The sequence below is a fragment of the Gordionus sp. m RMFG-2023 genome, chromosome 3 (genome assembly GCF_954871325.1).
Source record: "Gordionus sp. m RMFG-2023 chromosome 3, tfGorSpeb1-WG-v2, whole genome shotgun sequence".
NCBI classification, from domain to species: Eukaryota; Metazoa; Nematomorpha; class Gordioida; order Chordodea; family Parachordodidae; genus Gordionus; species Gordionus sp. m RMFG-2023.
This window is the reverse complement of record NC_088777.1, coordinates 32073351-32101337: the sequence shown is the minus strand read 5'-3', so window position 1 is coordinate 32101337 and position 27987 is coordinate 32073351. Positions and strand designations below refer to the sequence as shown.

The 27987-nt window shown below is 25.8% G+C and overlaps 1 protein-coding gene across 1 annotated transcript in view; it reads right to left on the bottom strand.

Annotated features, from left to right (window-relative positions):
• Window positions 1-27276, bottom strand: part of LOC135927545 (DNA repair endonuclease XPF-like) — a 33666-nt gene extending 6390 nt beyond the window's left edge. Inside the window, exons 1-12 of the mRNA XM_065463594.1 lie at window positions 27165-27276; window positions 26942-27121; window positions 26471-26894; window positions 20978-21156; window positions 13426-13589; window positions 12702-12938; window positions 11824-11921; window positions 2256-2420; window positions 1877-2059; window positions 1093-1230; window positions 347-443; window positions 47-166 (exon numbers count right to left, since the gene is read on the bottom strand). Coding sequence (XP_065319666.1) covers window positions 47-166; window positions 347-443; window positions 1093-1230; window positions 1877-2059; window positions 2256-2420; window positions 11824-11921; window positions 12702-12938; window positions 13426-13589; window positions 20978-21156; window positions 26471-26894; window positions 26942-27121; window positions 27165-27241 — 2062 coding nt within the window. The 5' untranslated portion in view covers window positions 27242-27276. The remainder of the gene's footprint in view (window positions 1-46; window positions 167-346; window positions 444-1092; window positions 1231-1876; window positions 2060-2255; window positions 2421-11823; window positions 11922-12701; window positions 12939-13425; window positions 13590-20977; window positions 21157-26470; window positions 26895-26941; window positions 27122-27164) is intronic.
• Window positions 27277-27987: the final 711 nt, after the last annotated feature.

The window sequence follows — 27987 nt, the reverse complement described above, 5'->3', positions numbered from 1 at the left end:
TTTTAGTAGAGAAAAGAATGATTTTATTTTTTTTTTAATTTTAGACCTCCTAGAGTATCGCCAATAAAGGGCAAGGAATACAAGTAGGAGGGAAGTTCGCTCCTAAATTCTCTAACATCTATCAATATGATGGGAGTTTGTAAGATCGAAGATTGCACGATTTGACCTATAACAAAATCGATAACATTGAAATTAATTCAAAAATATTTCCTTACCTTGCTATCATTAGCTCTTTCTTCATTTATCTATATTTTTCCCATTTTCTCTTATTCTTTATTCTTATTTTTAATGTATTTATTTCCTTAATATCATAATAGAAGTTATAAAATATAAATTTCATTCAAACCTCCAGATTTCCTGGAATATTTATTATCTAATACTGATATATCCGTTAGAGCAACCGTCTCATCCTTACCTTCTATGTCTGAAGGGAGCATCATGGACTTAAATAAAATATTGATAAGAGAGGAAATAATAGATTAAAATGTAATCACATTAAATTATCAAATTATTTTAAGCAACTTCTTTTCTCTTTCCTCTATTTTATTTTCAATCAAAAATGTTCAAATTACTATTTTAAAATATAATTATTTGTGTTTGGGAGAACTTGTAGTCCCAATTCCGTTTTTATAGAATGAGGCCTTTTTATTTTTATTATATCATATTTTATGATTGGAATACTTGATTAATAAAACTTCAAAATCATTAGAAGAATATTGGAAAGAAATGAAAAAATTATTTAAAAAAATATATAGTCGGCTGAGGATTATATTGTAGCATCTTTAAAATTTCTTTTGATAAATCATTTTATAAGTTGGATCTGCTCGTTCTAATTTGTATTTAAATATAGGTAACCCTTTGCCTCGTCAGGCCTTACTTTTCTAATATGCACTAGGCCTTGAGGGCATCCAGAACTTACTTTACATATAGTAATAAAAATATTTCGAACAGCATGTAATCTAAAAGTCAAAAAACTCAACGCATTCCCATTTTAAAAATAAAATAAACCAAATAAATTTTTAAAATGCTCTCAGGTAAAGTTAGAAAAAAAAGTAACACTGTGATCTTCAGTCGATGATATTATATAAATACCCCTTTCTGATGAATCAAAAATTCGAAAGCTTCTTTTTCTATCCTTAAGGAACTAAGGTAAATCTGTTCTTCTACGGAATCGGAATACATGAGAAAATAAACTGTCAATTGATTTGATGGTAAGGTGGCCTGATATACCTTTATATATAAATATAAAATTATATAATATTTTTATATATTCTCATTTAGAACCCTTCACTTGACTTGTTTTTAAAATCCAAACTGAGGAAAAACATTTGTCCGATATTTACCGAAGGTCTAAGTCGGATCCAACCCGAACTATTATTTTCTGAAAATAAAGTCAAAGTTCAATTTCACAAAAATTAAAAATAGGCCAAATAGAATATCAATTTGAACACAAACATTTTATTAACCTTTTACGCTCACTCACTACGGTCCAATGATAAAATTTTTGATTTATTTATTTTTTAAGGAAACACCTTTCGAAGAAAATAAGAAATATTTAGGTTTTTTAAAAATAGAAACGAAGAATTAACATTAAGGAATTAAAATAATTTAATAGATTGCCGAAATCTTTAAATCAAGATCCGACCCACAAAAGTCCGACTGTTCAAATCATAGGAGTTAGAAAAGTCCGTATCCGTGCAGGGATCCATTTCTTTTCTTTTCTCCTTTTATATGTACAAAGTTATATGTCATCATTTTTTTCTATATATATATATCTTTCTTCCCACCTCTCTTCTTCCTTTTTCATCTCATTCTATTCTATTTTTATAAATTATATTATAATCTATATTTACTCGTATATTTTTACTAAAAAAACCTCAATTTCTCTTATCAAAGTTAACTCAGGGTCATACAATATAACGTGACTAGGTTCAAATGCTTCCAATATATTTGTCAAATGGTTTTCACCGATAGTTTCTATTGATAAAAGAATAACGTGACCGTGAGGATAGAATGATAAATTTGATGGTGGCAAAGTGATATTTGATTCAATTGCTTCCTAATTTATATATATATCTTATATCAATATATGGAAATTCATTATTTTTAAAAATTAGGGAAAAAGACAGTATAAAAAATAACTAAAGTGAACATATTGATACATTTCTTATCGCGGAGTAAAAGATTGGTTAGAAAAAAAAGAAAGGGAAATATTTGGATTGAATAAAGGATTGATCAAATAAAAAAATATTTACTTTTACTGATTGAATATTTTCTCGGAAGATGTTGGAACTGTTTGGTTCATTAGATTTATGCATTTCTTCAATATTAATATCACAATTAAGTGTAGGTGCACAATTACCCCCTTCTTCCTGCAAATCCTCCAATTTGGGTCTTTTGGTACCTGGAACATTTTTGACCTTTTTTTTAAAAAATAAGTGTATATATAATAATTGATGAATTTCTTTATCATAAAATTTCTATCATCAAAAGAATTTTTAATACTTGTAAATTACTAACTTTATAATAAAAATGTTCATAAATGATTATAATAATTAAATCATATCTTTTCATTCATTCTAGTGTTAATAATTATTTACGAATCAAAATTTAGAATGCGATTCAAATCAATGATATTTTTGATTAAAAATAATTAATTTTTAATTTCAAATAAAAATATCTATTTTACTATAGTTTGCATATAACTTTTATTATAATTGATTTTATATGTTGTGTTAATCCTATAATTATTATTTTTTGTAAAATAAACTCATCCATAATTATTTGCCCTAATTAAAATATATGTATTCAACAGTTTCAATAATCCTTCTTCACTGAAAACCCATTACCTCCCTAAAAAAAATTTGTCCTTTGAAAAATAATATTTCCTCCAAACTTAAATACTCACTACCATAGAAAATTTCAGTGTCCCAAATAATTCTATGGTACAATATATAATATAGAGTATAACAATTTTATTAACATACCAGTAAATATATTTAAAAAATTTTTTTCCTTTTTATCTTTCACCTTTTCTGGTGGAAAGCTCCTTCAATATCTCTCTCCACTTCATTACTCATGCTATATATTTTTATCTTATTTATATTTCTGATCGATTCCATTTGGATCTCCCACCGGAGTATGAATATCGACAGATATCCCATATTCCTGACACCGAAGTATCAAATTAACAGATATCTCATCGGAGTATTCTTATCGATTTCATTGTAATCTTGATCTCCCACAGGAGTAGTGTTGTTAAACGGCTCGTTATGAGCCGATTTTTAAAAATGGCTAACTCAATATTTTATCCAGAAAAATATTACTTAAGTCTGAAGATTTTGCTCATAGAAGTAACAAAGGTTTAGACATATATTATAAAAATATCGAGGTTCTGGTAATATTTTCCTGGCTAAAATATTGAGTTAGTCGTTTTAAAAAATCGGCTCAAAATGAGCCGTTTAACAACACTACACAGGAGTATCGTTATCAAGTCCATTGTAGCTTGGTAGACATTGAGCTTGAACGGCCCCTGAGGTCACCATTATCCTAGCGCTGGCCAAGAAATCGAATGACCCACGAGTTCAGCTGGTCGTCTTACTTTGGTTTATTGGACAAGTATCCTAGCACCCGGCTGTCCAAGCCTGTCGGTGACCGGGTTGGCATTTCTCAGCTCAGAAATTTATAATATCATATGTCTATACACATCTGTCATCGAAGAAAAACCCGAAAAATTTAGTTTCTTACCAGGATTGAACCTGAGACCTTTGGTTTCCAAGCATACATCATACACCATTGGACCACCCCGGCGACAGTAAATATATTTTAAATGCATACATAAAATTGTAAAAAAATTCAAATATATTGCAAAATATAGTAATAAATGACATTTAATCAAAAAAAATAAGACGACATATGAGTACGTAGAAGATTATTTACAAACTAAAGATAAATTTTATTCTTACATATATTCAAAATTATAATTAAGATAAACTTCAAAATCTATTGCAAAACAAGTATTATATTCAATCCTTTAGGGTAATTGATAATTGATATAGAGCCATTATTCTTTTTAAATGTAACTCCAACCCATATCTCTAAAGGCTTTTTATTCTTAACTATACTCGTTCAAGAGATTCTTTTAAAAAAATATTAATCCCGTCGGAGATCAAGCAAAAAATATTAGATTACATTTATTTTTATAATGACTCAATTGTTATCTATTTACCAATATGTCTAAATGAGGTGTTGTTTTTTCTTGAGAAAGAGCTTCCCTCAACTAAATAAACGTATGAGATATTATATGTAACTAGCTGATAACCTATCAAGAGTGACGAGGTTGATGGATAATCAGATAGTTTGTTTATATGGTACTAAATATATACTTCATTAAATATATTTTATAAAAATAATTAAAATTTTGGAAAAAAGAGGTAAATTTGTGTATCATGCCTCATAAGATATTCTTAATTTCTGATTCATCTATCATCGAATAAGGGAGAAAAGTATGCTGTCCCGTCTTTACAATATATTTTTGAGTTAGTCTCCCAACAAGAAAGGGATTAACAAGATTTTGTCTAACCGCTAAACGCTATTTAAAATTGTAGCATAGATATTTTTGAACGTCCAGAATTTTCAAAAGCTTCAGCAATCATATTAAACTCCCAGCCAAGATCTCCATGAGTAAATGGTATAGTGTATACCATTGTGTCTAATCATTCCCAATAGATCTAGGAAACACTTTTATATAGGGAAGTTCTCCATCATCATTTGTAAGTATATAGCCACATCATCAATTGCAGATAAATTTTACCGCAAACGGTCGTTAGAACGATCTCCGCGAAATATCATATTAATCTTGGGCAATAATATATTTGAAAGTTTTGCAAGGGATAACTCAGCTTTCTCAATTTCATCTAAGGTTTTGAAACTTAAAGCATATGGATTAACTTGGCGTATCAACATATCTAAATTTCTCATGATATTTATATCATAATCAGAATTGGCAGGGTGCTGAAGACATCCTGCCATGGCCTGAGATGTATCTAGTACATATAACTAAGCAAATTTAGGTAGAATAATCGAATATAAAGAGATGTGCGATATAAATTTGCACGAACTTTAAAACAGTAAGGCCCATTACCTAATAACTCTGAAATCTGTGCCCCCATAGATGCAAAGGCAATAGAATGATTTTTTAAATAATCAGGATATAGCCATTGAGTACGTTTGACTTTATCCTTATGACAACAATGGGTGAATTTACCATCTGAAGGTCTTTCGGTTAAAAATTTAAAGATTGACAAAATTGGCATAATAAATTCATATGACCAGTTATGTTGCTCCACTTAATGGATTAATTTTAGGGAAATGCTAGGCAAGATATGTTTTAATTTTTTCCTAAATCGTCTAGTGCAAGCGCGAAATCCAATAAAATAGTGTTATATAGTTATTAAATATTTTTTTTTATTATGGCTAATCTAAAAAACATATAACTGTATATTTAAGCAGAGGGTCTAAAAGGGGCACGTGTTATACTGGTTATTAATGTTCAAGAATTTATGAGTCATAAGTATGGATTGTTCTTTTTATCTGAGTATTTAGATTTATAATTTTTATAGGTATTTTAACTGTATAGATGAATAACAATAAAAAAATACAAATTCTTTTTTACCTAATGATACAATCCTTTCAATAAAAGAGGTAGCCTTTCTATATACTTTTTAATTTAATTAATATTCATGAAAAGATAGAATTCCTAGGTTTATGATAATTTATACATCATTGTTATTCTTATCTATATAAAACAATATAGATAACTTATATAATATATAAAATACATAGTAAATTATTATGTCACATAAAATCAGATAAATTAACTTATAAAAATCAAAAGTCAGATAAAATGAAAAACATATAATTTAGACTCATGAAAATTTTTGTATTGGTTAAAGTTTAATGATGCATAATAGAACAAATTAATTAATACAGATCCTTTATTGGTGCGATATAATTGAAATAGACTTATAACAAAATAAATGAATATTAAATTAAAAAGAATATAGGAAATAAGGTTACCTCTTTTATTGAAAGGAAGGAATCATTAGGTAAAAGAGAATTTGTATTTTCTTATTGTTATTCATCTATATAGTTAAAATACCTATATAAATTTAATATCTAAATAGTCAGATAAAAAGAAAAATCCTTACTTATGACTCATAAATTCTTGAATTGGTTAAGAGTAAATAGTAGGTTAGACGGTGCTTAATAAACTCTAAAGACTATGTTTTAAATTGACGTCAAATATATAAATTTTATTTATAGATTAATTTATTCAAAATGGTTATAAATTTTATTAATAGATTAATAAATTCAAAATGGTTATCCATAAATTAATTAATTCAATATGGTAATAAATGGCAAAATTTTAAAAATATCAGCTACGATTAGGCCTACAAAAAAACGAATCGAATCGAATAATACTATTATTCGTTTCGATTCAGCTATTCGTATTCGTAAGAATAATAAAATCATTATTCGTTTCGATTCGAAAAATTTTCTAAAGCTTATAAAATATTTTGCAAAAAAAATTTTACAGATGTTTAAAGATGACACTTTTAAGGATTCTCTAAACTAATTGTCATTACAATATAAAAATTTATAGAAAATAAACGAAATAAAACCCAATGATTTCATATAACGTTAACCAAACAAATTGACTAAAATATCCGATTTTTAGAATTAGAATTGCTTATAAAAAAATATTTAAACTATTTCTTCAATCTAATATTCAAATTTTATTAAAATTTTCTAAAAATGTACAATAATCTCATTTTATAAAAATAGAAAATAATACACAAAAATATAAAATTATAGTAAATCCGAATTTGATAATATCCAATTTTTTAAGCAAAAAGTCTTTCTAATAGTTTCCTCCTTCAAAGACATTCTATTTTTCATTATCATATTTGTTCCTATTGAGAACAACCGCTCACATGAAGCCGAAGATCCCTGAATTGACAATATATCAGCTGCCATTTTCGGTAACACAGGAAAACGATCCCCATGCAATCTCCACCATTCTAAGGGACTCTTATTTGAACTGATTCTTATTTCGTTAAGATATGTCTCCACCTCACATACTGATGCGATGTTATTTTGTTTTACTATTGGGTTAACTGATGTTGAATATTATATTTTATTTTGTAATCATTATATACATCTTTAAATTTTTCTAATAGATTTGTCGTGTCTATGTTATATGTATGGTAGTTGCTCAAAAAATTTTATTTTTAGTCTAGGATCCAGTATTGTTGATAATATAGTGTGAATATTTGTTAAGTTATAATATGTTTCTATTTTCTCAATCGCACTGATAGTTTATAAAATCGAGATCAAATGAATTTAAATGTTCGATTAAAGAAACATAGAAAGGGATGACAAGATTTAGGATAGGATATGTGTCACCATATATATCTTCGGTAAAATCAAAAAAAGTCTTTAATTTGTTTTGTATGTTTATTAAAGTAGTCCAATCATCCTGATAAAAAATAATAATTAGTAAATTAAATTAAATTACTTCGCTCAGTTTTCTTTCTTCGATATCAGATATATCATCATATATCTGAGTCACAACTTCATCAATAGCCCTTCTCATTTTAATAGCACTTTCGACCATTAAATAAGAGCTATTCCATCTGATGGATGTGTCTAATTTTAAATATTTCATAGGGGGAAGTAGGGAGGAGCACACATTTTGCATAATATTTGTCTTTGTAAAAGAATTGCGAATAATCTTTATGATTGTTCTTAATTTTGATACTTGCCTGTATACTTCTTAAGTATTTCCTGTACTACTAAATTGAGTACATATGCAAAACATCGCACATGTAAAATTTCACAATTTGGGTGTTTTATACGAAGAATTTTTATGAAAGTAGAATTAGAGCTAGCATTATCGCAAGTAATTGCTATCTTACTTATGTCGATATTATAATTTTTTATAATTTGAGAAAACTCTCTGTAAATATCTTCACCAGAATGCGAATCAGTAAATGGAACTATATCCAATAACAATGATTTCATCTCCCATTCTTCATCAATAAAGTGGCAGGTCAACCCTAAAAATGGTACATTAGTAGGGCTTGACCATATATCAGTTGTAAAGTTAATTTGGCATTTTAAATTATTTATAATTATTTTAACTTTATTGAATTCTTTATTAAAAATTTCATTCATATATAGTTTAATTGACGGTATTGAGCATATTTTTATTTCAGGATTTAAAGCTCTAACGAAGGACTTGAATTCCTGAGTGGCGAGAATTTTAAAGGGTATATTTGACTTTAGCAAAAATTTTAATAAATAATGCTTAACATCATCAGCATTTGTTTTGGGTATATCATTTAAATAGTTTCTAATAGTATTATTTTGTTTTTGATGAAATCTTTTGTTATGATTAATTAGTGCTGAGGTAGTTTTTTTCTTGCACATTATCTCCACATTGCATATTTTACATTTAGCTGTTTCTTTTTTAGCATCATGGAGATAATGATTCCATATTAAAGAATTTTTCCGTCTAGCATTAAAAGGTTCAGTTTGATCAGAGATTGATGTAGATCTTGAACTATTTGAGGATTGACTATGTCCTTCACCACATCTTCTTCCATCAAGATTTTCTAATTGATCTTTGAATATATTTTAACATTATATCATATAAAATCCAAGTTTACCATCCTGAAATTCCAGATTAATGACACATTAGAAGCTGAAAGAAAAAAACAGTAAATTAATTAAACAGTGGCATAGGCATGGGGGGGGGGGGTCTTTTTTAAAAAATAAAATTATTTTAATTTACATTTTTATTCCTATTATGAATTAGCAAAACCTTAGAGAAAATTAGACCTTTCTTTATAAATTCAAATCAAAAATAGCTATATGATAATATTAGTTTTAAATAATATTTATTTTTGTAAAATAAATTCTTAGTTATAACATTTTTATAATTTTTGTATTAATTCTTAAAATTTATGGAAATACTAATTTAATCAAAATACAGTATTATTTATATATTTTTTTAAATTATAATAAAAATTTTAAAATAATCTATATAAAATATCTACATTTTTAAATTTATTTTAAATATTTGCATAATATATAACAAATTTTAGAGAGTATTTCATTATAGATTTTATTTATTATATAAAAATACTTTAGTAGCATAAATTTCCTTTATTTAATCATGTATTTATTTTTATTATTAATATCATTTTATTAGAGGTGAAGGTGATTATGACAAAATAAAATTTTTAAAATTATAATCTATATAAAATATTTACATTTTAAAATTTATTTTAAATATTTACATATATAACAAAATTTTAGAAAATATTTCATTATAGATTTTATTTATTAAAAATACTTTAGTAGCATAAATTTCCTTTATTTAATAATGTATTGATTTTTATTATTAATATCATTTTATTAGAGGTGAAGGGATTATGACAAAATAAAATTTTTAAAATTATAATCTATATAAAATATCTACATTTTAAATATTTGCATATAAAATATAACAAAATTTTAGAAAATATTTCATTATAGATTTTATTTATTAAAAATACTTTAAGTAGCATAAATTTCCTTTATTTAATCATGTATTTATTTTTATTATTAATATCATTTTATTAGAGGTGAAGGTGATTATGGCAAAATAAAATTTTTAAAATTATAATCTATTTAAAATATCTACATTTTAAATATTTGCATATAAAATATAACAAAATTTTATAAAGTATTTCATTATAGATTTTATTTATTAAAAATACTTTAGTAGCATAAATTTCCTTTATTTAATCATGTATTTATTTTTATTATTAATATCATTTTATTAGTTAGAGGTGAAGGTGTTTATGACAAAATAAAATTTTTAAAATTATAATCTTTTTAAAATTATAATCTATTTAAAATATCTACATTTTAAATATTTGCATATAAAATATAACAAAATTTTAGAAAGTATTTCATTATAGAGTTTATTTAATATATAAAAATACTTTAGTAGCATAAATTTCCTTTATTTAATTATTAATATAATTTTTAGAGGTGATTATGACAATGTAATAGAGGATGAAGATATTATAATGCACTATCTGAATTAGATTGTCTTTAAAATTTGCCAAAAATAAGGTTACTGAATGGGAAAAGGATTTTCCTAATCAAATAATAAGAACTAGTCAAAAAATTTTAGTTATTTATCTGCCAGGAGCTTGAGAATATGGGAAAGAGGCACACTCTATAAAAATTTGACTTGTTCATAACATCAAAAATGATTAAAGAGAAACAATCAAAATAAAATAATTATATTTTACTTTGAAGCTTTTCCTTTTCTTCCATTAAACTTTTTCAGCAAATATAACTTGTTATGATTTGATATTTGATAATAGGAAATAAAATAAAACGAAATGATAAACACTAGGAAAATTTAATTACTTCTTTTAATTTTACTTGCAATAAAATATTTGCGAATAATTACGAATATTTATATATAAATAATTTCGAATAATACGAATAATTTTCCTCATTATTCATATTCGATTCGAAATTTCGAATCGAATAATTGTGTTATTCGTATTGTAAAATACGAATCGAATATCAAATAACAAATAATTCGTTTTAGGCCTAGCTACGATAACGGCAGGCAATTGAGTTTTATTAATATATATAATTAATATTTTAAATTTAATAGGAGGTGCAGGCATAAAGCGTGTAATTTTGAAAAGAAGTGGTTCGATGCTGGTAAATGGCAAAAAATGAATATCACACTATATAGTCTCCTTAAATTTTAATAAAGATGATACGAAAACGATCATGTTTTGATTTTGGAGATTATATATATTAGATAAACCATAATTATTCATGTACCCTCTTATTTCTTTTGATTTAATGTCAAATATTTTTTTATTTTGCAATATATTTAAATTTTCAAACAAATATATAAATTTACAATAAATTTACTATGTTAATAAAATTGTTATATATTATCTATATTGTATCAGTAATAATTATTTGGGAGACTAAAATTTTCAATGATAGTGAGTATGTCAGTTAGGAGTAAATATTATTTTTCTAGGGGTAAATCATTTTAGGGAGGTGAGGGTTAAAGATGTCAGTGACTCGAGTGATTATTGAAGCTGTTGAATAAATATATTATATAGGGCATAAATAATTATAAATATTTTTCATATCCCTTAAAACAATATGAAAATGATTTTTATAGGAATTTATTATACAAAAAATAATAATTAGAGGATTAAAATAACTTTTAAAATCATTTATTATAATAAAATTTTGAAATTAATTAAAACTTTTATGTAAAATATAGTAAAATGCGGTATAATAAAATGTCTTATTCGAAAACAAAAACGAATAAACTATTTAAAATACTAACAAAAAATAAAATTGATTTGTATGCCAACTTTAGGTTATGCTTTATAAATTTCCTTTATTAATTAATATCATTAATTATTCAAATAAATTAATGATAACAAAAATAATTTAAGGCTTGGCTTTTTATTTTTACATTAGGCCAGGTTTAAAAAATTTGGATTTTTTTTAAAACACTAAATTAAAAAAGTTGAATATCGGTGGCATTGGACTTATCCTTCGCCTGGGCATAAGCTAAAAAGTGGTACAGGTGATCCTTTGGATTAATGATATATAACTTTTTATTAAACCTTTGAAATCGCAGAGGAGTTTTCCAGAAATAAATCCCATAATATATTTATTTATTTTTAAAAAATAAGTATAATCCATAATTCTAACCTTGCGTTTTTTTGTGAATCGTTGCTTATCATTAGTCTTGGGAACATTTTCCGTTATTTCGAATTCGTCTACGTTTTCGTTTGTGGTATTAGTATCGTCTTTCAAAAACAGTTTTTAAAATTAGATAAATTAAATTGTGAACCATTTTAGATCGTCAAACCATTTAAATCCACCAGGCGAAGTTATAATAATCATATTAAGGTTTAATATTTACAAGGAACTAGTCAAGTAGTTAAGGTTACAAATTTAACTTTATGGAAAATATATATTTATACTCATAAAAAAGATACATTGAGAGTAGGTGGATCTTTTTTAATGAAAGGAGATAATCATGTTTTTAGGTGGTCAAATTACATTCATATAAAATTTATATATAATATTAATTAATATAGTATAAACAACTGTTAAGTGAAAACAATATTATATATTAATGTTGATATGACCGATTAATACTAACCTTTAAATTGTTTTTTTTATGTTTATATAAATTGATTTTTTTTATATAAATTGTGTAGATTGATTGTTTTATATATTAATATGAAAATTGTTATAGAAGCCTTATTTTTTAGTTTGATAAAAGATGTAAAATTTCAAAAATAAATTAAATTAAATTAAATTGCAACTTTGATTTATTCCAAATTAAATAAAAGAAACTTGTAACATTTTATCTGTTTTAGAAAACTTTAATTAATATAGTATAAACTACTATAAGGTTACGCAATAATAGATTACAATTGTAATTAGATTCCTAATTACAATTCACAATTATTAAGCAAGTAATCGATTACAAATATATAACTAATTTTTGCAATTACTAAGTGATTAGTATCGTTATTTATTTATTTTCTATCATTATATTCCCTCCCCAAATAATAAACCTTGACAAATGGGTCTACTTAAGCGAGTCCTGATTTGTTCTAATATAATTTCATCTTTCACTAATATTAAAATCATTTTTTTCTCTAGTGATACACTCGGTTGAATTTCTTGATCTTCGTTTCCTCTCTCTAAATCTTCTTCTCTATGTCCTATAAATGACGGCCCTTTTAATTTGTTCAAAATTTGGACCAAAACGTTTAGTTTAGGGTTTTCTCCAGATATTTTGTGATTGGTACCTGTATGATAATAAAAATTAATAGATATATTATCCCATGTAAAACAAGGACTCTAAAAACTCCGTTTTTATAACAATGAGAATACATAAAAGGGGGCTGTTCATACCAAATTCTAATAGACCCTTTTCTACAAAGTAACTTATTTTGTAATATATTAATTCTTTTACTAAATCATTGTATAATAATTTAAGGTAATTACAAAAAATTTGGAAATGAGAGGAATGCTCAAAATCAAGAAAGATTCATAAAATGGATAAACACTTATAGGAGAAAAGATTTCTCTTCAAAGGCGTTTCATTAAAAAAATTACATGCACCAGTAAAAATAAATCTATTTGATATATTAAGTTAATTATTAAAGTATATTTTATGACATTATAACTTTCTCGTTCATAATTCCTATTTTTCTTTTGATTTAGGTTCCTATTAGAAGTGGTTATAATATGGTTATACATTAATATATTATAAAGAAAAAAATAAATAAAAACCATTTTCGGCCCTATTTTTAGCCTTTAAATATAGTAACTCTGCCGCAGGTTCTAGCATCCATTGGGAGTCGCATTTGCTAACGGGAGAATTCCCACTTAGACATTCCTTTCTTCGACTTTGAAACTGGATAAAAAAAGTAGAGCTATCAAGTCTGTACAAATTGCTTGGAAGGGGAAATTTTTTTTGAAAGATAATAAAAAAATGTAGAAAAAGGCACGAATTAAGTTAAATACAATAACTAATTTCAAATGTTAAAATGTAAAAATGTAAAAAAAACCAATTTTAATAATATAATGTTTTGTTATTGTTTAACCAATACTTTTGTAAAAATTTGAAGCTAGGATTCAAAATTTATAATTATATTTTTGATTTTCATTTTTATTTTATTTCAGAAAAATGGAGTTTTTAGTGTATAATTATACTGTAAAATTGGTATTTTACTTTTCAATTATTATTTTTTATTATATCATAACCAGAAATATAACTAAAGGGGGGGGGGCACCAATGAAATAATTTTTTTTATGAAAATTTGCATAATTCGTCTATATAATGCCAATATTACTTTTATCCAAACCCTTAATACTTATTATTTTAATATCTTATCAATTTTAAATGAATTAAGAAATATTCAGCATATTATACTATATATGATTATAGTATATTTGGATAAATAAATTGCTGTTAATGATTTTATATATATTTATCTCGCTCATTTTCTAATTATAACAAAATGCATAAAACTTGACGTATTAACGGTCGCTATCTTAACGGAAAACAAGCAATGAAGTTAGGTAGCATTTTACTTTTTACGTCACTCGTTACTTTATATTTTAATCCTAGTAAAGACAATTTTAATTTTATGAGATATTATGAAATCGATACCTTAAATATAATATTATATGTTCAAAATAATTTGTGCTTAGAAATGTTTTAAAGAATAAATTTCTGATCACCACAAAATGATTTGTCAAAAGATATAAACGATTACCCTGACAAAAAAAGATTAATTAGTTCAAGCAATATCAGGGGCAGACTGGCGAGGGAATTTTTTATAGCGGCCTGATTTATATGAGGGTTTCGCCCCCATATCCCCATTTTGCGGGCTGGCCCGTTTTTGCCCGGTTTTCGACCGGGTTTCCTTAAATGCCTTCTTTGATTTACATGATTTTTATTACTTCTTATTTTTTGAAAATAAGTTCAAACGTTTTACATTTTTAGTAAAAAAAAGAATAGTATTATACGATAATCATATATTTTATTTTTAAAAAATGCACATCTAAAATCATATTCATTTATATAAAATATTATTCATTGAAAATATATATTTTATATTAGATTTACAACGATATTGCACTATAAAATCAAATCATACATCACATGTTATGTATAAAAAAAATGCAAACTCAATATATTAAATCAATTAATTATAAATATAAAATTATTGCAGTTATACAATATTAGAGAATAAAATTGCTGCACTTTTATAAAATCCGGCACCGATCATATCGTAAATAATATTAATAAGATTCTAATAAGAATTAAGAAAATATATAATTTTTACGTTAGTAAATCTCTCATTAACTTTGAACCTTTGCGCAAATATAAAGGAATATCTTCTAGTTCAATCTACGCTAATAGTTCTCGTTCAACTGACATCATTAAAAACGCTTGTAATTTTTCTTGGTCAAAATTAGCTCTCAGCTTATTTTTATAATTTTTAATTTACTAAATGCTTTCTCGCAATTAACCTGCGTAAATGATAAAGTTAAAATGTATTCATATGCCAAAAATAAATTAGTGTCACTTGTATGCATATTGTATCTTTTAAGAATTTCATACACGCATATTAAACACTTGTTACATTTATTATCACACTCTGATTTATTATCATATTGTAATATTCCATCTTCTTCGTTTGACTCCTAACTTGTACATGCGATATCATCGTCCGTTTCATTTAATTCTGCTACCAAATCTTTGAATACACTGGCAAATGAACATAATTCGTTATGAAATTTAACACTGTCCCAGTTTTTCCAAGGCCTTTGCAGAAATACCTTTACTATTTATTTCATCAAAATGTCTTGGATACAAATATTGCACATTCAAAATAAGCTATCAATTCGCAGAAAGTAGTTCCGACAAGCTGTTTATAACTTGATCAATTATAGGACGAAATAGTTCGAACCTATAAAGGTCATTGAGGACGTTCATCTTGGCATTTGTCACTATATATTCTCTTCGCTCGTCCTATTCGATCTTTTTACAGAGCGTTTTGTACTCAGATACTCTCCAGGAGCTATAAATATGAAAATGTTTCATTTAAATTAGCAGCCATTTTATTGCTTTCTTTTGAATCTATGTAATAATCGATGATACAGAAGATTTAGCATCTTCTTTCATTTTCCATGCTGACAAAGTACCTAATTTTTGAGTTTGAAAATATGACAGTGGCCCCATTATTTTAAAATAATTATAGCTACTTAGAGTCTTAAATTTACATAAATTATGAAGATTTTGTCTCAAATTATTTATTATCTATTATAAATTGAAGTGACTTTACGTTATTGGGAGCAAGCTCTCTTTACCATACATCCATCTAAGAGCTTTTCACGTGCCCACCATCTTATCTCACCTATTTTTTGCAGCCTTCTCAACTTATTTTGGCCAGATAAATTATTCTGTTTCACCCAAGCATCCATCCTTTTATCTGATTCACCGACCTGGATTTTATTTGATTTCAATGAATTAAAACAATTTCTATAATAAATCAATGTATAAAAATATAATATAATAAATTAATCAAAACTTAGCTTTCACTCTACTCAAACGGAAGCGTTTTCACTTCATTTGAAAAAAAAACAAAGAAAAGAACGTGGTAATGATGTGTAGCGTCAAGCGACGCCATTGATATATTATGTATTAAAATAGAGTAAACAACATGACAACTCTCAAGGAATGTGATATTCAAATCATAGAGATATCATTAAAAATAAATAAATGATAAGAGAAAATAATGTGAACATAATAATAATTTTTTTCTAATCGGCCTCTATTTTGATATTTTCCTCTGATCGGCCTCAAAAATTGACATTTTCTCGCGGCCTCATGGGCAAAATGCCCATCGGGTCTTATGGCCAATCCGCCCCTGACAGTATTGTCAAAATCTGAAGAAAAAAACATGCAAAGGTTTAAAATAAATGTGCATTCTTCAAGACGAAGTGAAAAAAAAGCTTAAATAAAAAGATTCAAATATCAAAAACAATAATAATTAACTAACAAGTTGTAAAAACGCAAAAGCAAAAATAGAAATATCGAAATCAATTGAACAACAAGACAAATAAGTAAGCTTATATTATCATTTAAAATTGATGAACTTTAACCTTTTACCTTAGGTAGAAAGTTCATCTTTCAATTTGTGTATTAAATAAAACGGGTAAAAATTGTGATTTTTTTTTCATGGTAACGTGTTACTTGTACATGTAACTATCTTATATTATTTTACAAAGTAATACAAAATATTGTCCTAGTATTTTTAAAATTTACAATATTTTTTTTATAGATGTCAATCAATAATATTGCATATTGTTGATTGGTAGGAGACTAAACAAAGTGTTAATAAATAAAATAATAATAATTTTTTTTTGACATAATATTTCTCATAAGATATTATTCATTTGAAGGAATTGTGATTTAAATATTGAAAATAAAACAAAATATAATGATTTTTTCAACTATCAATAAATATTCAAATAAAGTAACCCATGACCGGAAAAAATTTTTTTAAAGAATTATAGTAAGGTAATTGAGTTTTAAGAAATTAAAGATTTCAATTTATTTTATTTATTTTTAATTAATTGTAATAAGAAAGTTGAGGTTTAAGTTGAGCTCTAAAAAATTGGTGCTCATGACCAGTGGATTCTTATTCTAATTTATTGCGGTTTTAATTTATATTTATTTAAAAATAAAAATTGTAATTTGTATAAAATAAAATATGGAATGGATTATTTGTTTAAGTTTGATATTGAACCTAGTATGTTTGATAAGGGTTGCATTTATAAGAATTTTTGTTATTAAGTTCTTAATAAAAAGTTTACATAGCGTTGAAAAATTTGATAAATATAAGCCGAAAAAAAAATGAAATAAATAAAAAATATATAAAAAATTAAATTCTGTGGCATCCGAAAATTATTTGAAAAAAATATTAGACACAGAAAATTAGTTTAAATGAAATCAAGAATAATGAACCAGAAGTGGTTAAAATCTTAAAGGATAATCAGTGTGATCGTCCGGAATGTGTTGAGAGATCGGTGGTTATCCTCCGAGAATTAAAATGAAAGATATAATCAAAGTTATATATCAGGATGTATATAAATGGATGAATATGAATAATAATTGTGATAAAGGCCAGATATGTGGCAAAAATGGTCCAAATGAAAAAAATGGGGTTTCAAGGGACAGAACATTTAGTGAAAATTTTAGTGTTAAAAATAATATTTTAAATAATAAAATATGTAACCTTTGTGGTTATAAAGGACACAAGGTTGGAACTTGTATGGTCAAAGAACAAAATTTCCGTGGGGGTTTTCCGTTAAGAAAACGATGGAAAATTCTAATGTGAGAAAAATTTCGGGTACAATTAGATTATGATGATTCTCGTTTGTGTTTTAAGTGTAAAAAAATGAGACATGTGGCCATAAATTGTGTCGAAATGTTAAATAATAAACTGACTATATGATTGCAGGTGTAATCATTGGATAAAAATTTAATGTCCTAAATAGAGTTCTGTTACCCAAAGAACACCTTTTTCTCTGCTGACCCTCAGACCTTTATCACGAATTCTTTTGAAAACTTCTTCCAAACGTTGATTATGTTGTTCCGATGTTACACCAGTAATTAACACATCATACATATAATAAAAAACTCCTTCTAGGCCCTGGAAAACTGATGCCATAGTACGCTGAAAAATCAGCCTGACATACTTAATCCAAACGGTGACCTACAAAAGGCAAATAATCCTATATGAGTCGTTATCGTAAACAATTTATGAATTTCCTTCTTTTAATGTAACTGTAAATATGCAGAAGAAAAATCAATTTTGGAAAAATATTTTGCACCTTTTAAATTGGCAAAATTTCCTAAATTCTAGGCAATGGATATTTAACTTCCACAACCCTGGATTAAAATAACTTGAAAATCAGCAACTTTCCATTATAATTTTTACTGGAATCAATGGTGTGGCCCATTCACTATATCAATCGGAATAATAATCACAATTCTTTCGAATGAATAATATCTTATAAAAATATTATAAGTGAAAATTTTTTTTATTATTTTTTATTTATTATAACACTTTGTTTAATCTCTCCTACCAATCAACAATACACAATATATTATTGATTGACATCTATAAAATATTGTAAATTTTACAAAAACTAGGACATGCCACCCTTTTATGGGCACGAGACATTCACTAGCAAAACTAAGTTATAATAAAAATTATGATCTATATGTACATATATCATTTATTATATTTCATAATCAAATAATTTAAAAAAAAATTTTTTTTTTATTCATCACCCATTTTTCATAAATTGACATTATCAGCAGACGCCATTTAACGGTATCAAATTATAATTTTTAGATCATTGTCAAAATATGCCCAAAAATATTAACCAAAAAAAATATAAATGCTTATCTCGCAAACATTCAAATTGCCCATCGGTTGAATTGAACAGAATTGATTGACGGTTGCAGTAGACGTCATCATACCGATATCATTTACCTCCAGGTTGACCATAGGTTGAACCGAACATATCAATTTGGCATTTAATATTTGTCATTAGCACCCCATGAATTGATGGATCGTCTTCAACTTCCGTTGTCATGACTGTTTTTCCTTTATCTCATGGTTGAGCATATCTGTCTTCAAATGATCGAATTAACCTTTTTGTCAGGGGTTTTGTATCGTATCTATTATTTGATTGTAGCCCACTTCTTTTAGAATAAACCTTACATTGTTGTACCAAATGATCATCGGCATTGCAAATCAAACATCGTCGTTTTTTGATCACATTAGAGGCTATCTCCTTTTGAATAACTGGTTGGGGATATGTGGTGTTGAATTGCATGCCTACACACTTGGAGATTAATGTAATCTGGATATAATGAGATGTCATCTCAATCAATTTCGATTGCGTTTCCATTTAATAAAAACTTTATACAAATAATTAATTAAGTTAGTTAAAAAAAAATTTTTTTATTATAACTTAGTTTTGCTGGTGAATGCCTCGTGCCCATATTTTTTATAACACTTTGTTTAATTTCCTACCAATCAAAAATAAGCAATATTATTGATTGACATCTATAAAAAATATATTGTAAATTTTTACAAATACTAGGACAGTAGTCGTTACTTTTTAAGTAACGTCTACGGCACTAGCATTTAAATAAAATTGTTTGTGGAGATTTTTCTTTGGAATTCTGGCCTTTCATTTTTTTCTTATGGTCCTGGTTACTTTATAATTAATTCTATATTTTTAGTTTATATATTTTATATATACTATAGTTTCTCTTTTTCTAAATAATATGTTTCATCTGCTATTTAAAAAAATATAATAAATGTGTAATTAAGTGCTAAATCACAAGTCATAATGTTCAAAATTAAAAGGAAAGAAGATCATAACAAAAAGATCATTCTCAGACAACAGAGAGAGATGTCTAAAAGGATTCTTTCAGACTTTAAGTTTAAGAAAGTGGAAAAGAGTACTTTTTAAAATGAGTTGATCATTGAATTTTTTTAAATATCATGATCCAAATGGTAGGCAAACGGTTCTGTTCAGGAATTCACGTTCTGTTCATAAAAAGTAATAATATTGCATGAGATTGAACCTGTAAAAATGGGTTTGAACGCTTTAGCATATAAACTTATTAGAATAATGTATAAAGAAGCACCTTCATCAATAAACCGGATAGATAAGGAAAATAATGTTTATTTTATTAATATTGCACATACAAATATACCTAATATGAAATATTTAAAACACATAAAGTATGATTAGGTAAACTTATGAATAATCATCACCAAATCATTAATATTATTGAGCCGTAAATATACAATAGTAATAATATATCTAATGTTGTGATGACTTTTTTATTAGATACATTTCTATATATGTTTATTCTTTATGCAAATAAAATTAATCATGCATGAATCATTAATTTTAAAAAAAATGTATTGTGCAGATTTGATAGAAAAATTATTTAACTTGCAAAAATTGTTATAAAAAACCAGACCCAATTTTCAAAGACCAAGCTCAAATTTTTTTAATTTAAGCCCAAAAATTTTTATTTGCAATCTTAGGCCCGATTTCTGATCGGGTTCTGTTTAATTTGCAGAACTCAATTAGCTAACTTGCACTGAATGTTCAAACCGATTCTCAAATTTTTATTAGGGTAGCATTTCTAACAGTTTAGGTTCGAAAAATTATAACAGTTCTCTATTTCAGTTCCAATCTTAAGGTAATCAATAATTTTTAAAAAAATATTTACATCAATAAATGTCGAAGAGTTTTAAGGGAAAGAATTAAATTCTGGGTCTTGGAGTTTAATTGATCCCATGCTGGTTCTAGTTTTATTCTTATCACATCGGAAAAGGTTCTACTTATCACATTTTCCACATTGATATCTTCTAACAAGAAAGAGTCCGTCATGCAACATACCTTTAGTTCCTTATTATTTAAAAACAAATAGTAGTAAATGTTTTATTTCAAGGAATTTAATTGATAAAAAAAGTTAAATATCTTCACCTCAGTGATGAAGTGAGTTATTTGACATTTTTTAATAATGAGACAGGATAAAATTTTATAAATCATACACCTTGATTTATGTCTATAAAAAACTAAAACTAAATGCACAACATATTTGTCTCTAGAGTCAATCGTTCCTAGTGTCAAACTATTTTTGTACTTTTTGAAAACTTTCAACTCATTTATTGGAGGAATATCATTTTTTTTAAATAATAAAACTCATCAAAAATGACAAAGTACCAGTGGCGTAGACAAGGGGGGTGGGGTAGGGGTGAAAAAAATATCGGATCGGTAATCGGCCGATATCAATAAAATATCGGATCGGCCTCCAAAAAGTGGTATCGGTACACCCCTATTAATAATGATATAAGTAATTTGATAAACAATGTTGTAAACGAACGCGTTTAAAATGATCACGCTGAACTAAGTAATTTTAAAAAAATAAATGATTGTATTTTTGACGAACTTTAAACGTGAACGCAAGCGTTTGTTTTTTATGCGTTCAATTTTAATTATTAAATTTAAAAAAATTTTTAAATTCAGAGTGAACGTGAACGCGTTCCTTTTAATATTATTTTATTTACAATTAATTAAAATTTAATTAGGTTTTTTTTACAAGTTATGAACATATCTTTAAAAAAAATTGAGCTCCCATAGACATTTTTATAAATCACCACCTCTGACATGCAGCATTTGCACCTACATCAAACCTATATTAGATAAAAAATTAAAAAAGATGATAAACTTTTAATTAACACTGTCTGGATTTTAAATTAATTGAACATTTTTTTTTATATATATTGAACCAAAAACCTTGATTTTTTGATAATAAAAATACTGCCCATTTTGCTAAATTTACTGCTCAAAATTTTATAAATACTTCCCAGGACATTAATATTTTGGTAATAAAAATAATTAATTCCCTGATTTATTTATTTCCCCAAAAAATCATAGTCTTTTATTGATATCATTTATATGTTTTATATGAGATTCTAAAAATATATCTTTAATCTAAGTAATATAATTTGCATTACCATTTGTTATTTTGATATGCTAAAACAACCTTTGTAAAATTAAAAGAATAAATATTTTTGAAATATTTCCATTTATAGATGGCACAATATATTATGTTTATGTGATAAAAGTCTGGAAATAATTTATAGTGGAAAAGATAGGTCCTCATAATGACTATTATTTACCAAACACAATGCCAACCAGCACAGGGGGATCTGGGGTAAGAACCTATAGCCATTTTTAGATGGTCTCCAGAATAAAATTCTGGATATCCCTCTGCAGCATTGAAAAAGATTGATTTGATTCTCATTCCAATAAAAGTTATATATTTTATTTTTAATGATCTTTGGTTTAAATTTTAGTCGAGACTAGATTAAAAAAATTATTATTTTCATGCCTAGATCCAAAAAAAATTATTTGGACAAGTCTGATATAATTTTTAATAATTTGGGCTGTAATTTCTAAAAAAATTATAGGGGAAAATTGAAAATTGAGACATAAATAAATTAATGATGGATTTTCATTCAAGTCCCGATTTCCAATATCATATAATTTTATGGATTGGATATCTGGGTAAGGCTCAAGGCAAGGCCTACAGGTCTCTGATTATTATCAATAAAATTTATTAATTAAACTTATTTAATAAACTATATACCTTATAATTATTGTGTTTTATTAAAGAGGCATGTTATATTACCCTAACATAATATGATGTGGTAATTAATTAAAAAATATCTAAAAGAAAAATTTATTTCCTAAAACATTATACTTCGGGAATGACTAAAATACGCGCCCATATTAAAGAAGCTCAATTTAAATTATATTAATAAAGAATCGTATTTAGCTTTATAAAATGAGTTAAAAAAATGTTTTTTTTATTTTTTAAAAATACATTATTTTTAAAAAAAATGAATACAGAATCTTGTTTAGCTTTTCAAGGATATTTCTCATTATACAAGTTTAATTAAACTCTATAAACTACTCATCTGTATCGGGCTAAATTTTTCAAGCCCTGACATGCCCCAATTTTTTCAAATACCGTAACCAGCTTGGCCTGAATACATTTGAATATAGAAAAAATATATTCTACAAATAAAATATATTAGGCTATTATTTTTTGCAAATTATATAAAAATAAATATTTCCTAAGCCTTGAGATTTCCTTAATAGATGTCTCCTAACCTTTGCAACATGTATGCAAATTGAATAATTAGCTTGAATTAAGTTGGGATTCTCTTTTAAAAAAATTTAATACATATATTTCGAGGGTTTGGATAGAGGTATAGAATGATTGGGAAAAATTAATTAAAATGACTTGATCTAGTTGATATTTTAAACATGTTTCTGCATAAATAAGTATTGTAGTCAAAAAATAAAAATTTTTTTGATAATTAAAATTAAAAAAAAAAAATACCATTTTCTGAATCTCCTTGAAAAGCTAAACATGATTATGCATTCATTTTTAAAAATAATGTATATTTACCGAGGGCGCGTAGTTTAGTCATAAAAAGAATTTTTTCAAAATTGCAATAAGTTATAAAAATTTATAAACTTATTATTAACATTTTTTGATTCCTTTTAATGAGCTTAATATGATTATGCTTTTATAGTGCGTAGTTTAGTCAAAAAATTTTTTTACCATTTTCTGAATCTTATTAAAAGCCAGAGACCTGCAGGGCCGGGCCGTATTTTAAATATACCCGGGCCGGGCCGAGCCTAAAAAATTTTTTTTAAACATATCCGGGCCGGGCCTAAAAAATTTTTTTTTAAATATATCCGGGCCGGGCCTAAGATTGTTAAACCCAGGCCGGGCCGGGCCTTAATATTTTTTATAAAAATTTTTACATTATGAGTTAATGGTTATAAGATTATATTATATTATAGTTATGATTAATATAATATTGGGTGATGGTTAACACTACCTAACAACCCACAGATCGATCTAATTATTAATTTCCTGCAAATTTATTCAAAGTATTAATATATTTTTTTATAATTCATATCTAAATTTTTACAACATATTTTAGCAAAACAATCAAATAAAGGAATATCATAAATAAGCCCCAATATTCAAGTATTATTAATATATTTATAATTCATATCTAAATTTTTAGAATATATTTTACCAAAACAATCAAATAAAGGAATATCACTTCTTAAAGTTTGTAATACCTTTCAAAGCGAAAAGGAAAAATAAAATTGATTTTACTTAATATAAAGCATTTTTTAATTGAAAAATTTGTTTTACACAAGTATCATTTTATTTCTCTTTTTCTCTGTCCCAAATTCAAGCAATTACGTATGTAGTCAGGGACAGATCGCAAAATGACGGAAAACTATATAAAAGATTATATTAAATTACAAGAGGCTCAGGAAGTAAATGAAATACCATCGACCAGTCAAATTACGACTGTTGTTAAACAAACTGAATCGTTTTATGACAAATGGGGCGATGGTAATTCTGGTAATATGTCAATACCCGATGATGAATATTATAATTACATAAATAAAAAAATAAAAAAATAGATGAAACATTTAAGGTGAATAATTTGTTAGAGTGGTGGGCGGCTCATCAAAGCGAATTTCCAATTTTAGCAAAATTGGCAAAACGGGTATTGGCAATTCCTGCTTCAAGTGCAAGCTGTGAGCGGAATTTTTCCACTACTGGGAGAATTCTTGAAGAAAGAAGAAGTAATCTTCAACCTGAAAAGGTAGATATGCTTCTCTTTCTTCATGATAATTTGTGAATTTTTAATATCTTTCTTGAGTATAGGGTTTCATCAATCATGCTGGTTTTTTACTTTGCAAACTGTCAAATATTTATTGAATTTATTATATTTACCTTGAGTCATGAAAGTTTTTAATCCAACATTTTTCATTATTTTTTTTTACAATATTATATAATACAATTATCTTCTTTTGTTAAAAATTTATATTATAAAATAAATTATATTAATATTGTGCAATTAGATTATATTTTCAAAATACTATTTATTATACATGCATTTTTTTAAATAGCGATTTATTTTTATTTTATAAATTAAATAGTAAATTAAATACAGTATATTATATTCTCAAAATATTTTCCATTTTTATAAATTAAATATTAGTTTTATTTTTTTTAAATGTAATATAAAATATAGTATATGACAAATATTATTACCATTTTTATGAATATTAGTTTTATTTTTATAAATGCAATATAAAATATAATATATGCTCAAAATATTATAAATAACAGTTTTATAATTTTTATAAATTCAATATAATATTCTCAAAATATTAGCTTTTTACATGTATTTTTTAAATAATAAGCGATAATACTCGCTGAAAAATATGGTAAAATACCTCATAGGTGAATTTTTGTATATACCAGGTATAATTTTAAAAAATTCCGAGCCGGGCCTGAAATTTTTTTTTAAAAAAATATCCGGGCTGGGCTGGGCTTTAAATTTTTAAATCCGGGCCAGGCCGTAAAAAATTTTTTTAAAAAATATCCGGGCCGGGCTGGGCCTTAAATTTTTAAATCCGGGCCGGGCCGTAAAAAATTTTTTTTAAAAATATCTGGGCCGGGCCTAAAAAATTTAAAATCGGGCCCGGCCGTGCAAATGGTACCTCTGCAGGTCTCTGTTAAAAGCTAAACATGATTCTTATTCATTTTTTAAAAATAATGTATATTTACCGAGGGCAAGTAGGGGCAAGTAGTTTAGTCAAAAAAAAGGAAGAAGTTAAGTGTTTTTTCAAAATCGCAATAATTTATTAATCATTTATACTTAATATTAACATTTTTTGATTCCTTTTAATAAGCTTAATATGATTATGCTTTTATTTTTTAAGAATTAAGCTTCTTGTCAAAAAAAAAGTGTTTTTTTTTCAAATGCCCACTAGATTATAAAAAGTTTTAAAATATAATATTAACATTTTTTGCTTCTTTTTAATAAGCTATATATGATTCTGCATTTATTTTTTATAAATTAAGCTTATTTGATAGGGGGGTGCATAGTTTAGTCATGTAAAAAAATAATATTTTTATAATTTTACTATGTTACCATTGTTTTTTTAATTAAAAAATTTTTTTTAACTCATCTTATAGAGCTAAATACGATTATCTATTAATATAATTTAAATTGAGCTTCTTTAATAGTAGGGGTGCTTAGTTTTTGAGGGCATGCATTTTAGTCATTTCCTTACAATTCATATCACCCAAAGAAAAGTTATTAACCTTTATACATAGTTGAATAAGTTCAATAATTGAAATCTGAATTTCATTCATCAATTTTGTAGGTTTAATTTGTATTTCTATAACATTTGGTTTATGATTTTCTAAAAACAATATTATTGAAGAATGAAATCTTGGCCATAGATGTAAATGTCTTAAAAACAATCTCTTCATTACATTTTCTAGACTTAAAAATCCCTTGTTAAAAGCTTGTGGCACATCAGAAAATGCCTTTATAAACCCTATTTTGTTTGTTTCTCGAAAAATCTTTAGAGCAAATACTTCTTGACATTTTCCAGCAATTTTATGAGCATTGTAAACTAGTATTCCAGTAATAGATGGTATTAATATTATTTCAGTGAGCATATCAACAATAAAAATTCTGGTGGACACAAAAAGCACACCACCTTCAAGATATATGGCACTTCTTTAAGAAATTATAGAAACAGGATTTATTAAGTGAACATATTAAACCTCTTTTGAGAAGATGTTTCATTATTAATTATTTTAGGCAAAAACATCTCACCATCTTCTTTAAGTTTGTCTATAAAGTATTCAACATCCAAATGGGAACTATTCAAAATGATAACTAAATTTTCATGGTCAAGGTAAAGCTTTAGAAAGTTCAAAAATATTCTATTAATTCCCAAACCCCTATAAATAATATATAAAAAAGAAAATACGAGTATAGGCATACTTGGCTAAAATTAATAGACCATCATCGTGGTAACAATCTAAAAATAATTGAGATTCATATTCAAGCAATGTACTCATTTAAAACTTGAAAATCAGCTGACTATTAGTAAATGCTAATTACTCAGAATGTCTAAAAATGAAATTAATTATGGATATTTTGACATTTTTAAATTTTTGAATATAATGTTTTTGTCTTATAATTATGTTTGGTAGTAATGGAATTCAAAATTTTGTTTCTATGAATACCAAATAAAAAATGAATTAGCTAATCTGGCTAGAGTTAAGCTGCGTCCACCTTTCAAAAAAAGAAATTTTAACAAATTTATAATTACACAGAGTAAACAAGAGGCGGGGAAGGGAGGGATTTATAAAGGAACACTTCCCCCTTCCCTTTAAAATCTTGCCGCTTTTCGTTAATATCACTAAAAGATTTAAAAAATCACCCAAAACACACCCCACCCTTCGTATTCGTTACCTTTAAAATTTTTTTCCTTGTAAATCTCTTTATTCCTTTTTCCAAAACAACATCATGGTAAATGATTGTTGCCATATGTGTTTATAAGCAGTACTTAAAATAATAGGGTATCTTTGCTTGTTGCTGTTGTAGTTGTGTATTTTTACATTATATGTAAATTTAACCTTATATAATATCCAATGTCAATCAAAATGTTTAAATGTAAATTTGAAGATTTTATAATTTTATACAATGTCATATGACAATTATAAAAGTTTTGCATGTCGAATATAAAACAAATGTCAATCAATTAATAATTATGGATAATGTAAAGAGATGGAACTCCTTTGTTCGGATTCTAGTGAAAGCA